Here is an 18427-nt window from a genome sequence, read left to right on the forward strand (position 1 = left end):
TGTATCCATGAAAGAGAAGCTGGTCTATAATTTTCTTGTAATGTCATTGTAAGGTATTAATATCAAAGTTATGCTATTTTCATAAAAGAGCTGGGAGAATTTTTCTCCTTTTCTAGTCTCTAGAAATATTTGAACAAAAATTGGCATTATTTGTTCCTCAAATATTAAGGAGATTTTAACTGTGACGCCATCTGAGCCTCAAGTTTTCTTTGTGAGAAGGTTTTTTAATAATAGATTGAATTTTTTAATTGCTATTTTTTATAGTCACATTTTCTATTTTTATTGTCTGTTTTGATAAGTTGTATTTTTCAAGGAATGTATTCGTTTTATAAAAATTATTAAACTTATAGGTCTAAAGTTTTTACAGTATCCTCTTTTAAAATCTGTAATGGGATTACTTGCTTTTTTCTTTTTGATATTGGAAACTTATGTTTTATATTTTCTTGATCAATCCCACCAGGTAGTTATCAATTTTATCAAGCTTTTCACAGAACCAACCTTGATTTATATTTGCTGCATGTTTATTTTTTATTTTATTTTTTCTTGTTCTTTATTTCCTTCTTTCTGTCCTTGGATTTGATTTGCTGTTCCCTCCCCCAGCTTTTTGATTTCTAGCTTTTTTTTTTCTTGCTAATATACACATTAAAGACTATAACTGATCTACCAAGCACTGTTTTAGCTAATTCCACACATTTTTATGTTATTTTAATTATTAATTAATTTTCTCATTTCCTTTAGTTTTTATCTGTGGAGTATTCAGAACTATATTTCCTAATTTCCAAACAGTTGGGCATTTTCTGGATACCTTTCTGTAGTTGATTCCACTGTGATCAGAGAGCATATTTTGAATGATTCCAGAACTTTGAAATTTGGTACATGTTCCATGTACACTTCTAAAGAAATGTGTTTTCTAATATTTTTAGTTATATGTGTATAAATATAATATGCATACGGTTAAATTCATCTATTGTATTTTTCCGATGGTTTCTATCTTCCTGAATTTTTTGTTTCCTATCCAAATTCTCCCAATTTGATTGTATGTGTGGGGTTTTTTTTGTTTTTTTTTAATATTGAAGTTGTGTTATTGGGTATGTACAGATTTACGATTGTTTTCTTTCTGTCAGATTGACCTTTTTATCTTCATGGAATCTCTCTATTTAACTTTAGTAATACTTCTTTCCTTAAAGTCTCCTGAATCTGATATTAGTATATCTATACCAACTTTCTTTTGATAGAATCATAGATTTTTGAGCTGGAAGTGAATTTATGGATGGACTCATTCATCTTCATTTTATACATAATTTGAGATTTATTGTTGACCTAGCCAGCTGTTAGTTTCAACCCAGCATAAAAACCCTTGGTTGCATTCTAGTTCTCTTGAATTCTTTGGAAACATAGTTGGCCTCAGCCCGTGTTCCTCTCCTAGGCTTTTCTCCTGAAGTTTGTGGTTGGTTGATCTATTTTGGGAGATGAAGGCTAGTTGGGGTGGGTCACAGTAAGCTCCATATTCATCAGTGCCTTTTCTGGCTTGATTCTTTCCTTTCAGATGTCAATGCTGCTCTGCTAGACTTTGCTTAGGCATTGTTTTCTAAAACTCCTGTTTCTCCCTGCACTGCTCTATACGTGGCTGGCTGCTCAGAGACTCTTGTTCTCTACCTGCCCCAAATAGTCTCCAGACATACTTCGCCCCATTACGGGGCATCTGATTCTCTTTTGGTCTGGGTAAAGGGGAGAATGACCGCAGAGGATTGTGATAAAAGTAGTTGATTATGTCATACGTGCATGCATATTTTCATAATTCCCTATCCAGTCTCCAGTGCCTCAAACTCCCTTCATGTTCTTCGCAGTAATATTTTTTCCCACTGTTTCTCAAACCTTTAATTCTATAATTATTAAGAATTCTGTTTTAAAGTTTCCCATTCACATCTCTCACTTGTGAAGCACTGGACAGACGCAATTATATGAAGACTTTGGGGCCTTTTGTTATAACCCCCTTGTGTCCTCTACACTTTGACCTCTATGTGTTATTGTGCAAAAGCTGTGGAGCTTCCGGGCTCACTAATGATGAAGCTCCTGAAGCCTGGAGTAATAGCAACTTGCCTCGGTTCATATATTTTTGCAGGGATAGAAATAGACCTAATCCCCTACCTGATTCCTAGGTAATTGTGCTTTGTATTAAGTTGTGTAATCTAAAAAATTTTTTTCTATTTTAAAAGTCTCGCTTTGTCTCTGCTGTTTATTAACTGTCTGAACTTGAGTAAATCAATTCACCTACCCATGCCTTGGTTTTCTCATCTGTAAAATGGGTTGATAACTATTTTATGAGGCTGTTTGAAGATAAACAAATTTATCATATAAAACACATAGTTACCTAGCCCACAGTAAACCCTAAAAAATTATCTGCTATTTATGATAATGATAAAAGTAATGAAATCTCATTTTGTGGATACATGCTGCCAGATTTGCAAAGTAAATTCTATAAAGAAAATTCTATTTTTCCATTAACTTTCATTTTACAGTTCTTGTGTTCTAGTGGGTAAGATTATTCTACTAAAAACATTAGGCCACCAAGAGACCAGTTGCATAATGGAGCACTGTAATTGCTGCCACTAATTAAATGCTGTCCTCCAACAACTGGCTTTTCCTTTGTGGTGCTTGCCTCACTCTGGGACCTTGCTGCCTTTGTGGGCTATTTTTCCTCTTCTTAGACCGTAGGTATTTTGCTTAGAAACCTCCAAGTTTTTTCTCTTTTTATTATTGGCATAATTCCAGTGCTTGGTAGTCACAGCATTATAATATCTGGTTGACAGTTTACTCCTTAATGTAATAAAAATAGAAAATTACTGTTCTTCAACAATTTAGTTAATACCAATTTTCTAAGGCATAGGATCAACTTTCATGTCATCTACCCACAGTGAAGGATATTTGTTGCTATTAATATTAACACCTATTTAGAACAATTTCTACATTTGATCATTAAAAATATCCTGTAATTGTCTTCTTATACATTATGTTTTTGTTTTAGTTTCCCTTTCCAATTCATCCTCATAGACTAGTTTATTTTAGTTTTGAAATTCCAGTGGGGTTTAAATTAACTGTGTGTTATTTAAAAAACAGACCAGATACTGTCAGAGGTAGAGAAAAAAATAATGTATAGTATGTTATTTTTCACTACTAGGAGTATAAGTAATAAGACTTATTGCATAGCAAAATGAGCACTACACTAGAGATATTTTCAAAATAATTTGATAGTTACATGTATTATGGATATTTGTGCAATATAAAGGTAAACTAAATGTTATGATCATGAAGAAATACAGTAAACATTTCCAAGTGATTAATTGTATGAACCAAGACACATATGTGAACATCTTTTCATGTTTGATCAGTTTTATTCCTGATGGCAATAAAACTGAATAAATGAAATGCATAATGTTGAGTGCAATGTAATGGGTGAAATTTTTATGTGCATAAAAGAGTCAAGATAAATTTATGGTTTTATGATGACTGTAGGGTACTAATATTGTATGTGTTTTCTTAAAGTGATGTATAGCACTATCTCCAAAATACCACAGGGACAAAACCACAGTTGGTAGTACTGCGTTTATTGATTTTCCTTTCTCAGATGTGTGAAATATTAACTCTGGGACTGCTTTCCTATGGTTGTCTGTTTTTGTTCAGGATTAGATGTGTGCCCATCTCTAGCCTACTCTTTTCTTTGGAGCATGTACAATGGGAGTATTATTGTGGAATAGGGACTTCAAATTGCAGTCTTTCTATAGTATGGCACCATGCATTTCACTTAAATTTTTTTTGTCAAATATGATTGAAAAATGTATCAAATTCCTTTTTAAATTTGATTTAGTTCTATATTCTTTTGAATCAAATTAGAGAAAAATGTCTTGGTTGCAACTCCTGTGCTGAATTTTCCAGGACATCTTAGATTCCACGTGTGTGTGAGGGAGGAATTCTGTGTGACTTAATCACCTCATCTTGCTACCACTTCTCTGCTATTCCCTTTGCCACTGATCAGATTCTATCCCACCCCCCTTTTTTTTTTTCAGTTTCTCTATTTTAAATCAGGACACTTTGGTTTTCTTCTCCCTCTGTTTCTACCTGTAGGCAGGAGAAGAGATGTACTTATACTGCAGTTGTTAGGGGTAATTGCTTACCTCAGTCTTAGGTGATAAAATCTGCTTTTACAAATTGAGCACTAGAAAAAAGCAGACAACTTAATTGATGTCTGCTTTTAAGTACAAATATAAAAAGCAAACTTTTTAGAATACATCGCTTTTTTATAAGCATTGTTAAAATCAACAGATTTCATCGACAGAGCTGTAATGTATCAAAAACCAACTCAGTGGAAGTTTATAGAAATTAATTAAATTGCACTCCTTTCATAAGCAGGTTATTTTTATAAGAAAAAATATTCTAGATTTCAGTCATAAGTTCTGGGTAGATTTGGAGAAATATGTTCCTTGTGGCATGGCCATAGCAAAAAGATTCAGTTCCCAAAGATTGCGGGGGGAGTTCTGTGTAGTCCAGTGGCCATTACACAGTGTTCTGTATACACCAGTATCCTCCCTTTTTGGAATCTAGCCTATTGTACCTAGCTCATCTTTTGTAGCATAAGTGCCCTGAGTTGACAAAGACTTCTGGTTCAAGAATCTGAGTGATGGCTATTCTATGCTTTTCTTACCTGACTGTACTCTCACTGCTTATATCTTTGAGATCTCTATCTGGGCAATAGAGTCAGGTATTTAAGTTTTCTAGTGTTAAATCATTAGTGTTTCCACTTATAAGCCTGGTATTAGAAATGAGTGAAACTTTTTTTTTTTTTTTTTTTTTTAACTTGGAATCGCTCTTTAGATACTCTATAGAAAACTTATTTTGAAATGTCCAAAGCCTAGCTAAGGAGAATTCCTTCATATTTTTTAAGCCTATCACTTTATCAAGTTGAATTAGTGGAAAGCTATGTACTTTGGCCACATTTTAGTAGCCCTTCAGATAGATACTTTAAAAGAGTTATTTAATAGTATGCTTTCTCCTTTTATCAGGGGTCAGTTAAAGAGAAGACTATATTACAAACGTTTCTTTTAGCTTTCATAAAATTGCAGTTGAATTCTGTGGGTTAAGTTAGTTCTTACCCTTAATAAATATTCATGTAATAAGGGCTTAGAGCTTTATCCTAGAAGAAATCTGTTCCTTCATTAGACACTGGGTGCTTTATAGCTCAAAAGTTTCCCACTTTGAGGGGTTTTCTAAGAATCACAGAACCAAATTGATTATAGCCTGGGTATTCTGGTAAAATCCTTACTAATGTTTTTTCTCACTTGATTCTTTGGTTCACGTTCATGTCCTATTGTTATAATGGTTCACTTTCACATCTTTTCTGGAAATAAGCAGTGCATAAGTAACTGCATGAGCTATACCATTTAATTCTAAATTCAAATATCAGGCTAAGCAGTTGTTTTAACTAAGTTGTTTTAAAAAAAACAATAGTTGGAGGGCCGAGCCCGTGGCGCACTTGGTAGAGTGCTGCGCTGGGAGCGCGGCGACGCTCCCGCCGCGGGTTCGGATCCTATATAGGACTGACCGGTGCACTCACTGGCTGAGTGCTGGTCACGAAAAAACGACAAAAAAAAAAAAAAAAAAAACAATAGTTGGAAATCTCTTAAATCACCAACCTAATTCAGTGAACTCTCTGTTCAACTCTGAACAAACTTCAGGTTGCTGCTGTGCTGCACAAAATGGAAACCAAGGCTGGAGCTCTTGCTCCATATGTCATTACAGATATTAAAGTTGATGATGTACATTGAGCATGGAGATTTGAAAAGGGGAGGAGGTTGGTGTCACCCCCTTGCATTCATATTGCAAAGTGATAACTACTGCAATCACAGTTGTGCCAGGATGGGGTTAAAGTATAATGCCCTCCAAATTGAGAAGGTACTTTGAGACTGAAAATGGAAGTGGGTAGGTCCATTCAGAAATATACAAAGATTTTTATTAATGGGGGTGACTTACACACAGGAAAGCTGGACACGCTGAAGAATCAGACATCAGCAGATGAGAGCTCTCTCTCTGCAGGGTAGACAGTATTTATATAGCAAAAGTTTCTGTTACTAAGAGTAACTTCAAGGAAACGTCTTAAGAAAAATGAGTTGATAACATCATTCATCAGGTGTCTTGTGATTCACGATGTAGGGTGTACTGTGATGTTAGTACTCAGACCACTAATACCACCTGTTGTAATATATCATTCATTACCTGAAACCTGCGTTCCCTTTACATTTGCCCTAAAGTTAAGGTGTAACTGGTCAGTAAAACAAAGGTTAAGCAAGAGTCAGCATGGCAGGCATGGCACAAAATGTCCATGGTTTTCTTCACCATCTAACAGTGTTCTGCCTTCTAGGTTTTTTTTTTTTTTTCCCCTGCAGATTTGAGATCTCAGTTTGGACTTCTATTCCCAGTTCCAGAAAGCACCCTAAAGAAGACCTTTCTTTTCCAGAGCATTCTTGGCATTACCTAAGTTGTAGGTTATAAAAAATTCCTTAGAATATGCTTTTCAAGTTGCTGGGGCAATCGATTTTTGCATTGCAATTTATCTTCCAGGAAAATTGATGAACTATGTATACTTTGATTCACTGATTTAAGTTGAACAGGATAAAAACGCCAGCTACAGGGGTCTTCAAAACGTTCATGGAAGGATTATCTCTTAATTCTATTTTATTGCATTATCTCTTAATTCTATTTTTTCTACAACAATTTTTTCAAGTACCCTTGCATTTATCCATATAAATGGATAACATTTGTTATTGGTGTTTAAAAATATGCGCTGCTAATAATACAGATTTTTAATGAGTCAATTTATTTCCCTTAAAATTATTTCACTTTTAAAAAAATATTCTCATGAAACTTGTTTGTTCTCTGGCAGGATCCTGGTTACTGGGTGAAGATTCATCACTTAGAATACACAGATGGAGGAATCCTGGATCCAGATGATGTCTTGGCAGATGTTGTTGAAGACAAAGATAAGGTAGGTGACTCTAAAAGTGTTCCTCTTGGTTTTCCTCTAAAGAACTGCATGTTTTCAAGAGATTGAAATCCTTAAAAAACTCATGTGTCAATTATTCTTAAAAGATACCATCTGTTCAGGTTTCACCTGAACAACCCATAAATCAAAGTTCTTTATCAGATGTTTGGAAAAACTTTGTCACGGTTTGGGAATCTCATTGTGGTGGCTTAATTAGCAGACACTTCATTCCCAAGAGTTCCTAATATGTTGTCTCAATAAATTAGTGTCAGATGCTGAGGCTGTTGGAGTTCTCACTATTGTTACTGGCTCTAGAGTTTATTCCTGGCCTTTGCTAAATATTCAGCTTAATGTCTGAGGTCTGAACATGTTTCAAAGTAGAGAATACAGTGGGGAAGAAAGTCTCATGAAGAACTGTGGTGAAGATATTTTTAAAAGTAGCTGACAAGCAACTATCTTGAGTGATAGCCTTATTTTTATTGTTAAAGTAAAAAACACTGAATTGAGGGCCGGCCCCGTGGCTCACTCGGGAGAGTGCGGCGCTGGTTCGGATCCTATATAGGGATGGCCGGTGCGCTCACTGGCTGAGTGTGGTGCAGACCACACCTTGCCAAGGGTTGCAATCCCCTTACTGGTCATAAAAAAACAAAACAAAACAAACAAACAAACAAAACACCGAATTGAATATTCAAAAAAAATTTGAACATGTTCGGCCACCTACTTGGGAATAATACCATTGCAAATATCTTTTTTAAATGGGATTTTTCTTTTGATACTAAACTGAGAAAGGTGTAAAAGTAAACCATTCAGTTGCAATATACTGGATTATTGATCTTGAGATGCACTGTTTAATACGACTTCAGTGTTGGCCTCCTCTTATCAATGGCTAATGTGTCCTCTAACACTGAACTGCAAATCTACTGGAGAGGTCCTTGCTCCCATAGTTTCTTCTACTGTATGTCTTTACTGCTGTTTGTACTAGGCTGATTTATATTTGTCAACATGTTTATCTATTGTTTTCTGCAGTCTCAGGTTAGTGTGTGTGTGTGTGTGTGTGTGTGTGTGTGTGTGTGTATTTGTGTGTTTTAACTAACGGGACTGGAATATAAATAAGTGATTTATTGAATTCGGGTAAAACTTACATTTTTCTTTTTCCATAAAGATCTTTTCAGATTGTTCAAGTCCATGTTAATATTACAAACATGCTATAAATTTGTTTTTCATATTTTCTACTGGAACTTAAAGCTAGTGTACTGTGCATTGTAATTAGCCATTTCATAAGGGACTTATCTCCCTAAATAGGTTGTAAGTTCCTAGCGGAAATGGACTGGGATATTTTTATTTCTTCTGTGTTCATTGTGTTAATAGTATCTGGTACAATATCTTACACAAACTTGATACTTAAAGAACACTTACTGAATTAATAAGTTAAAAAGAAAGCAGTTGACTCCTGCTGTTGATTTTGCTGCACACTTCCTGTTGATCTAGTGTGTCTCATGGTAAATACCTTCAGAACTCTAAAGGAGGGCTTTTACTTGTTTTTCCCTGTTTCACTTTCTGCTAATTCTCTAGGACCATCTTCTTCCTTTGAAATATTTCAGGTATTTGGGTTATTTATTAATGAAGAAGGCAGTTCTTGTCTTAAATTTCACTGATGTTCAGTGTATTAAAACGAAAAACTGAAAAATGGCAAGTTTAAGAAGGGCCAGAAGAAAATGCCTCTCCCATCCTTATCCAAGACCTCATTACAGGAAGGATGATTCCATGAACAGTGCCCAGGGAAATGATTTGTCCTATAGACAAATCCTCTTCCTTTTAGAACATTCTTTTGAACTATCTCAGCAATGCACTTTTTAACCATAATCCATTTACTAGACACAGAAACAGCTTTATTATGTGTAATCTCTGTTTTAATGGGACTCTACCACTATTACTAAATAAGGTGAAAAAGTAAGATAATAAGTTAAAATTCTGGCAGAAGATCAGTACTGTTTGGATACAACTTTAACCATCCACTTAATACATTTTAGTGCTTCCACATGAAGCCTAAATTGTATTGTTCTGAAGAGTTGGTAGTAATTTACACTTTTGATGTTGGCAGAAAAAACTACACTCCCATTTTTTTTTAATGTTCGTGCAAAGAGAGCATTACTTGTTTTTCTGACATTCCCTCTGCAATCAAGATTTCCTTATAGTCCATATGTGTACTGTGAAGAGAATGCTCTGCCAGACTTCATTTTCCCTTAGTTTGTCAGTTTAAAAAACAATTATACATGATGTTTTGTGGCTATTTAGTGACATATCAAACACCCAAGATCCATTGATGCAGTATTGAACTTAGATAAAATAACAGTTCACCCATTTGCAAATTGGCTACCTAATAATCTCTTGCATTTAGAATAAGGATAGAAAGCAAGCCCAAAAAGGCATGGTTGGAGGCACACAATCATTGTACTAAAGTCACAATACCTCAGCTCCTAGGAAGGACTCTCACGACAGTGACAAATGGCAGTAAGGAACTATTGATGCTGCAAAAGATGAGACCAGAGAGCAATGCAGGTAACCTGAGACCATTTAGTATATGGAAAAGCTATCCAGTACACTTCAGCAATGGCTGAAAGTAAAGGTTACGTAATATTCTCCTTAAAATCAGAGAAGGGTCTAATAGAATTGAGTTAGTTTTCTAAAGAAATGACTTTTAAAACTTCTGTTGTCTGAAGTGGTTTGTCTTTGGTCATACCTCTATTATTCCTTTATGGCCAACACAGTGCTTGGTGCATAAATGGTGTCTCTTTGGGAGTCTTTGTTTTGTTTTTTAAACTTGCTTTCCCAATAGAGACCCTTACAGGTGACCCAGATTTTACCATGTCACACTATTTCTAGCCTATAGTTTTTGAGAAGATTATTGAAACAGCTTTGGAATTTTAAAGTATCCTAGGTTAACTAGTATTTGAGGAAAATGTACTGAAACTTTGTATCTATCCAGTTCTGACAGTTACTCTCAGGATTCTTCAGTTTTATGTATCAGTCTGATGATTCAAGTTCTTTCCGATATACATCTGAAAATTGCAGCTTTACACTAACGTTTCTTCTTTGGCTGCCAAAGGCTACCAAGTTAGTTCACCCAATAACACCAACTTAACGTTTTATTGAGCACTAACAGTGGCCCAGATTGTCTTTGGCACATATATTCTCTTTCATTTTAGAGCAACTCTGTAGGCAGGAGCTATTCTTATCCCTATTTTCAACTTCTAGAGCAGCTACAGAAATTGTAGGTGACTTGCCCAAGATCACACAGGTAGTAAGTGGCAAAATCAAAAAAGTAAGACTAAGTTACGTAGTAAAGTAATAAAGGAAGATATCTCTGTCTTTAATTAAGCTTTGCCAGTCATAGGGGCTCAGTTTTGAGAGATTCCCCTGGGCTTCATCAAGGGTGGTTGACCCTGAATCACATGTGATATCTGATACTCAAATATTGCAGTTTCAGTTCAGCTTTATGTTCCTATTATTTATATGTCCGTGGGCAAATTTCTTCATCGATATTAGCTTCGTGTTCCTCATTTGTTAAATGGACATAGTGTTCGTTCTCTGGGTTTAGTGTAAGAAAACTAGATAGATAAACTATATAAAGTTTTAAGTATAGTATGGTATATACTAAACACTCAGATGTTAGCTGTTATATTAATGATGTTATTGTTAAGTTTGTTTAAAAGTTATTGAATTGTTAAAACAGTTTTATAAGAAGATACTTGATTATTATGACAAAACATTTGAATTAATGTATTATCTTTATTATTTGAGAAATGAAAATACCAGTATGACTAAATTTAAAACCTGCCAGACCATACTGTTTGGTAATATAAGTAGCCTTCAGGACTCTAAAATGATTTTAAAATGGAAACTGGTTTGCACAATGAATGAACTGGTGACCTAAAACCAGACCCTCCGTTCTTAAGCCCAACTTGCCTGCTGAGCACACTCTGTCGCCCTCTAGTGGAATCTTCAGTTACCTGGACACCAGCTTGCAGGAGATGCTTCTTCGTTCCAAAATAATTTTCACTGTATTTGTCGTACGATTCAGATTCAAACATGGATAATAAAAACAGAATTTATGTATATTTATCTTTTTGTGAGTCTTCTAAGAGGGCTTAAGGAAATTATACTTATAAAATTATTATTTTTTTAAATTCCATCTTTCTATTCACTTTGAAAGGTTAATAGGTGATTATGATGAAGTATGTAAACTTTTTAGTGTGTATGTCAATAACTGATGAGGGACATTGTGTTTTTCTAGGGAAGGGGGATGCCAAATTAAGTTACTACTTAAAAAAGAAAGAAAGATCCTAAGTTATTTCATTTCTGAACCCTCATTTTGTCAATAAGATTTCCATTGCATGGTAAAGCACCTGCTTTAAACTGGCAATTTTTTTTTTTTTTAACAAATAAGGATAATGGTGTTTTTATTTTTGTTAAAGTTTTACTTTGGTTCATGAGGGTTGATGTTATAAAAGCACATAGGGTAAGTTTGGAGAATGTTTCTGAAATAAATGCAGAAGTCTTTCAAGAACAAAAGGATAACCTTGGCCGAGAAATTCCATCTCAAACTTTTCAAAATTATTCTCTGCTTATAGAATTAAAAATTGTAGAGTCATAGACCCAAATGAGACTTTAGCAATCATTTGGCCTAACCTCATCATCTTCCAAAAGAGGAATATCTGAACTAGGAAGAGTTTACAGGACTCTTTGTCTGTAGCTGATTTCTTTCCTGAGTCCGTTTCTTCGTTTCCTCTCTAGGACTCTGATAACATCTCATGCAGAACAAAACTACTCAGTTTCAAGTTGGCTTCCTCCATTTGGCTTCATTATTATTAATTATTATTATTATTATTATTATCATCATTATTATTATTGTTGGTAGGAGCACATTTTCCAAGTCTTCCAGTCTTGACCTTGCAGTTACTTTAAAAAATTTATTTAATAAAGCCAATTCATTCTTTCCTTTATCTTGTCTCCCATCTGTTAACCTCTTTGCATTTCCATAGCTAACACACTTAAATCCATAACATCTCAGGCCAGGTTACTGCAATTGATAAAGGATTGGTTTTCTTGCTTTTAGTGTCCTTACCCCTTTCAACTGTTCTATACCATGAGTGTAGGCAGAGTGGTTAAGAGCTTTGATTTGGGGCAGGCAAAGTCACTTGATTTCTTGGCTCTGTTATCTGTGTGGCTTTGGGTAAGTTACTTAACTTCTCTATCTTGGTTTCCTCATGGGAAATTGGAGCTAAAAAATAATACTAATTTTACAAGTTAATACATGTAAAGTGTTCAGGAGAGTACCTGTCCTGTAGTAAGTCATTAATAAGTGTTAGGTGTTATTATAATTAACATATTGCTATTTATAATGTGGAGTACATTATTCTACAAATATCACTTAAATCATATTATTCCTTCTAGTATATACTGAATCAAGTCCAAATCTCATAGCCATACAGTATTTTTAGAGGCCTCAGAATGTCCCCAAACTATCTCTTTTTCAAACTCAACCTTCTTAAACCTCAACGGTAATGAAACCACTGATGATTTTCTTATGTACGTTGAACTTTCTTGCTCCATAGCTTTTCTTAATGTTTCACATTTCTAGTGTGTTCTTGTCCCTATTTACTGCCTATCCAGGTTCAGTTTATGTTATATTTTATATCATAGAATTTTAGCTTCATGAGGAGATGGTCCTTGTTTTGTTCAGTGCTATGTTCTTAATGTCTGCAGCAGTCCCTGGCATGTCCTTGCTGTTCAAATAATTGTAGGTTGAATGAATGAATGTATGTTTGGAGGTCTTGAGTAAGCCATTAAACCACTCTGAACTCCACTTTTCCACTGGTAAAATGAGAGTGGTAAATAATATCTTTCTCACGGTGTCATTGGGAGAGTTGAGAAGTTGTATGTAAAAATACAACAGAAGTTATAGAGCACTCTATACATGTAAAGAATGTATTTGTTCCCTGCTCCTCAATTCTCATTGATCTTTCAAGTACCAGGTTAAATTGTATTTTTTCTAGTCAATGCTTGCAGAGTGTCCCAATTCTAAGTGAATTTTCTGTGCTCTGAAATTTTATAGAAATGATTAAGTGGTCTCTCTCTTTTAAAAGTATTATTGGCTACTAACATTTACCTCTTACCATCTTCAAATTCTTCTTAAAAAGTTAAACTGTAATAAAATTCTTAAGTCTTACTTTTGTCTCCCTAAATGTCTTGTGTGCTCTTATAGGACTGGGATGGTCTTTTGAGTTGTTTTTTTTTTTTTTTTTTTTTTTTCACCTTGTCTTCTTACCTGTAATTTAGTAATTAATAAACATGTTTGTTTTTAGTCAGTGATAGAGTTGGAACTAGAATTAAAGATTTCTAAGTGTCCACCTTTTTCTTCCACTAAACTATGTTGTTTCTTTTAAATATTTCATTAGGAGGCAGTTTGTGGGCATGTCTCAACCTCACAGAAAAACTTTGGAATCAATGCTTTTGTGACCTTACTATGGCAAACACCTTACTATGGTGTTGGGAGAACATAGCTTAAACTAAAGTAATCCTGCCGATGGCCATGTCAAATCTGTTCTCCCTGGTGTCTTCTGCAGTTTTGTTCGTTGACACCTATTGAGTGTGTGTGTGTAGAGAGAGAGTGTGTATGTATGAATGACAGAGAATCTGTGCACAGGTGTGTGTATGTGGGGGGGGAGGTGTGTACACTTGCCCTGAATGTGCTTGCTTGTTGTGCACATCAAAGGACTCATCAGAGGCTGGACAGAAAAGAAATTATCAAGCTTGATGATACTGTTAATTTAGCCAAGCATTTGAGCACAATGAAGAGTAAACCATAAGAAAATGTTTAATAAATGTGTAAAATTTCAAGTTTGGTTGGAGGGAAAAAGCCAATAAAATTTGAGATTACAATAATGTTTTACTTAGACCTAAAAATGTAATTCAAAAAAATAATCAATGAATGCTTTCATCTTTACTGTATGCCTTTAGCCATATGTTACATTTCTGGACCCAGTTCTACCAATTTTTTTTTCTCACATTAGCTTTGTTTGAAGCCATTTGTGTAGGCATATCTATGCCCAAGAGGTACGGGACCATTATTATTTATTTAAAATACATCTCTTTAACATATGTAACTTACAAATTACAATCTCATTATAATACCTGAAATGACACCAAATAGAAAGCTACTTAAATTATAAAACATCCCCTTTTGAAAATGCAAATGCCTGTGAGTGCTAATTGGTCATCTGATCACCAATACATAAATGTGTATCGATTTAATTAGATTGAAGTCCACTGATATGTAGCTGAAATCAGCTTCACTAAAGCAATAGTGTAGAGTAGTATGTGGCAGAGCACTGGGCTTGTGGCAGTTTGAATTCAGGTTTTTCTTATTATTCTAACCTCTCTCAACCTCAGTTTTCTCATTTGTAAGATCAGCTACCCTTGTTCCACCCTCTATACTTAACTGTGATGTACCAAACACATATATCACTTCTGTTCTCACCTCCTGTAGCCGTGGTCCTGAGGTATTCAAGCAGACACTTTTGTGTAGTCCAGGAGGGACTTGCCATGGTGTGAGAACACTGAGCCAGAAAGAGGAATGTGAGAGAAGATTCCAAGAAAATTGTCTGGTTATGTCAAAAAGACACTTCTTGCCATCCCATGAGGAGTTCAGGAAAGAGACAGTGGTCAGGAGTACAGGAAGAAGTAGATTACTTTTTAAAAAACTTTTTATTTATTATTATTATTTTTTCATTTTAGATGTTGTGGAGCACTCGGGCAGAGGGATATGCTGGGAGGAAGAGGAAGGGGGTTGTGATCGAGGCCTATGGCACCCCCCTCATTCTGACAGGGGAGCCCAGGGGGTTTCCGGTGGTGCTTTGGTCATAGCTTGGCTGGATGTGGACATCGGAGATGTGTGGCTGAGGCCCTTGGCACCCCACCCAACCCAGGAGCCTGGGGCGCTTCCGGTGGTGGTAGGGCGGTTGTCACTGGGCTGGATGTGGATGTCAAGGGGGTGTGGCTGAGGCCCTCAGCCTCCCAAGGCTGCGGTTCTGGGGCCCAGGGCACAGAAGTAGATTACTGAAAGGAGGAGAATTGAATTTACCCTTAGGAATGGAATGTGGGGGTGGGGGAGAAAGGATATCAGAGCTTCCACAGACAAGTGCAGAAGGTGTAAACTACAGAACAAGGATAGTTGCCCGGATTCTGGCACCTTGATAACATCTGTGTGTGAGTGTTCGCTACCTACTTCTTAATGATTAGCAGTAGGTTTTATAAAGGGAAGGTGGGTGATTCTTTGAAGAGGTGGGGAGGATGGGAGAGGGCATTTCTGTGTTAGGAGAGAGCTCAAGAAATAAGATAGGAAGTTATGAAAAGAAAAGCAGTGAATACTGAGATCCCATGATTTAAGGGAAAGAAAAAGCCAAACAAAACCAAGCCTCCAACAAGGATGTCACTCAGTACTGACAGATGACCCCCAAAGCTTATGTTTAGTTACTTGATAGTTTAACCAGGAGATATTAGCTATTGAACAATTTTATGGGAGTAGCCATGTACCAGACTCTTATATTTTATTCTGCTAGTTCTTCTGTTTCTAGGAACTCTGATGTACTTTATATTATCAACGAATTACATTGTGAATCAAACTGACTTTTGGGCTATTCTTGGATTTGAACTGATGTTTATAACACTTCTGTGAGGTACTTGTTTCAAATTTGATATGAATGCCTTATATTTATAGATGAATATTTAGTAAATAAGAATATTTAGTTTTCTTGAGCTTAGTCTTTTAAATTATAGCTTTTAAAAATTTTATAAGTATATACTTTTGTTTAAATTAAGTGTACTTCCGCGATCATACAAATATAGAAGCTTTACTTACAGAATTGTGGCAGGATTACTGAAATTAATATTTACTGGTTTGACTTTTTAAATTATCTTTTTAGCTTTCATTCTTTTGATGTTACAAATCACTTTAGAAGGATCAAGTGACATTTCGCAAGCCTCCTTTGTAGACTTTAATCAGAGGAGTTAAGATAGCATAGAAGCATGTTCATATACAATCACTTTATTAATCTCAACCCAAAATGTGTTCCAATAGAACCACACATATTTGCACAATACTTAACTATAGATAGAACAAAAAGATGCAAAATAATATGATATGAGATGATTCTAATAACCCAGCAATCTGAAATATGCTTGTGTGTGTGTGTGTGTGTATATATATACATATATACACATACACACATATATACAAAAAGTCAAAGAATCTAATAGTTCTTAATAAGCATTAACTTGATTTTCTAGACTGCTGGCTTAGTGTGGCCACTGTGTATCACTTCAAAATGAACCTAACATGATGATATACTAAGGTGCTCTAAATAGCTCACTTTTTTAAATTTAAATTTTACAAAGCTTTTGATTGACATTAAAAGATGCAATTACCTAATATTGTTAAGACTGAAGAATCTGGGACTACACTTGAGAAGAGAGGGTTCAGAGGTAACCTCTGAACTGTCCTCAAATATTTGGGTGATCAGAGAAAAAGGATAAATGTATTCACCATCGCTCCAAAAATTTGTGTCAGTGAAGTTTCAAGGAAATATATTTCAGTTCGATATAGGGAATAGCTCCTCAGTGAAGCAGATGCCGCATGGTACAGCACAAACTCTTAATCATGGAGAGTTTATAAGCAAGAGTTGAGCAAACATTTGCCAGGAATTCCTCTTTTAGATTCAGAATTTGGTTAGAGACCTCTACAGGCCAACTATCAGCTATCAGCAGGCAATTCAGTCTGGAAATAAGCTGTTTGCTTATCTGGCATCCATTCTCTCCCTCCTCCCGGCATCCATTCTCTCTTCCTCCTCCCTAGAACTCTAGTTTTGTTCATTTATCTCCCCCTTCAACATGCAGTCCACATGGCTCGGTCCACATGACTACCCTCCGTCACGGTTGATCCAGAGCCGGTGGAGTTAGTCAACTGTCGAGTCCATCCTATAAGCCATGTATTTTCTTACGTTTAAGCCTGTTTCAGTTGCATTTTTCTGTGACTGACAGATTAATATTTCCCAATTGTTACCCACTATTGTAGGAATCTTGGTTTCTTTTTTTTTTGGCTCTTCTTTATTTCCATTTGATTGTGTATCACTAATATGAAAAGTTTTCTGATTTTTGTTCACAGTTCTGCCAAGTTATTTAGCTCTTTCCTTTCAGAAGTTTTTGAATTGTCAATGAAAGAATTAAGCCCCCTAAAATGTGTAGGGGTAAAAAGTCTATCTCAATTATTTGATTTACATGACTTAGATTTAATAGACAAGATTAATTTGAAATTTTTCCATTTCATGAGAATTCTATTTTTCATTTAAAATTGTTATCTGTGATTATTGGTTGTTTTTTCCAGAAGAAATAATTAATGTTACTTAACTAAGATTTATATGTGTCATCAACTCTCATTTCAGTCATTTACTCTTTCAAAAATTATATATTGTCAGCCAATATTCCAGGGACTGAGGAATCAGAAAAGGTTCTGTTTTCAGCCTTTTTAGATTCTTAAAACGTAGGTATTCTTAACATAGTTAACTCAACGTGTGGTCTTACAGAGGAACACAGGCTATTTTTTTCCCATACATTTTTTTTTGATCTAGTCTCTCTTACTTTTAATTTAACATGGAAGAAACTTTTGTTGCCAACCTTGAAATGTTGGAATTTCCCTTCAACTAGATGCAATCTTATTTACATCAAGAGACTGGAGACTATATTTAAAGCAAATAAATTTAAAAAAACAAACAAAACTCAGGCAGTTTAAGAAGTTTGCTGAGTTCAGAGTGGAGTATTACAATTTTAAAAATAATTCTCCAATGGCATGAGATAGTAATGTGGTTAATACTCCAGCTTTCTATTAGCAGTGAAGAAGTTTTATAATTATCTGTTTTACTAAATCTCATTGAGAAAGATGGAAACTGCTATGGGTTGAATGCATATCCCGAAAGTTCCTGTGTTGGAAACCTGATCCCCACTGTAACAGTGTTAAGAGGGTGGGAAATCTGATTATGGTATTTGAAAGGTGGGGCCTTTAAGAGGTGATTAGATCTTGAGGATTGTGCCCTCATGAATGGATTAATTCCCTCATAGAGTAATGAGTTATCATCGGTGTGGACTGGTGGCTTTATAAGGAAGGCACATGAGAGAGCTCTTGTTATTCTCATCATGTGACACCCTGGTCACCATGGGACCCTTTAGAGAGTTCGCACCCCAGTGTGCTACCTAGAGTGTGGACTTCTTAGCCTCCAAAACTGTGAGAAATATATTTCATTTCTTTATAAATTACCTAGTTTAAGGTATTCTGTTATAAGC

General features: G+C 35.3%; 1 protein-coding gene across 4 annotated transcripts in view; it reads left to right on the plus strand.

Moving 5' to 3' along the window:
- PARD3B (par-3 family cell polarity regulator beta) overlaps positions 1–18427 on the plus strand; it is a 990710-nt gene that overhangs the window by 125046 nt on the left and 847237 nt on the right. For all 4 annotated transcript variants that reach the window (XM_063091525.1, XM_063091519.1, XM_063091512.1 and 1 more), the window contains exon 2: positions 6935–7036. In XM_063091525.1, the coding sequence (XP_062947595.1) occupies positions 6935–7036 (102 nt within the window). The remainder of the gene's footprint in view (positions 1–6934; positions 7037–18427) is intronic.

The sequence above is a fragment of the Cynocephalus volans genome, chromosome 1 (assembly GCF_027409185.1).
Source record: "Cynocephalus volans isolate mCynVol1 chromosome 1, mCynVol1.pri, whole genome shotgun sequence".
In the NCBI taxonomy this organism is placed as follows: Eukaryota; Metazoa; Chordata; class Mammalia; order Dermoptera; family Cynocephalidae; genus Cynocephalus; species Cynocephalus volans.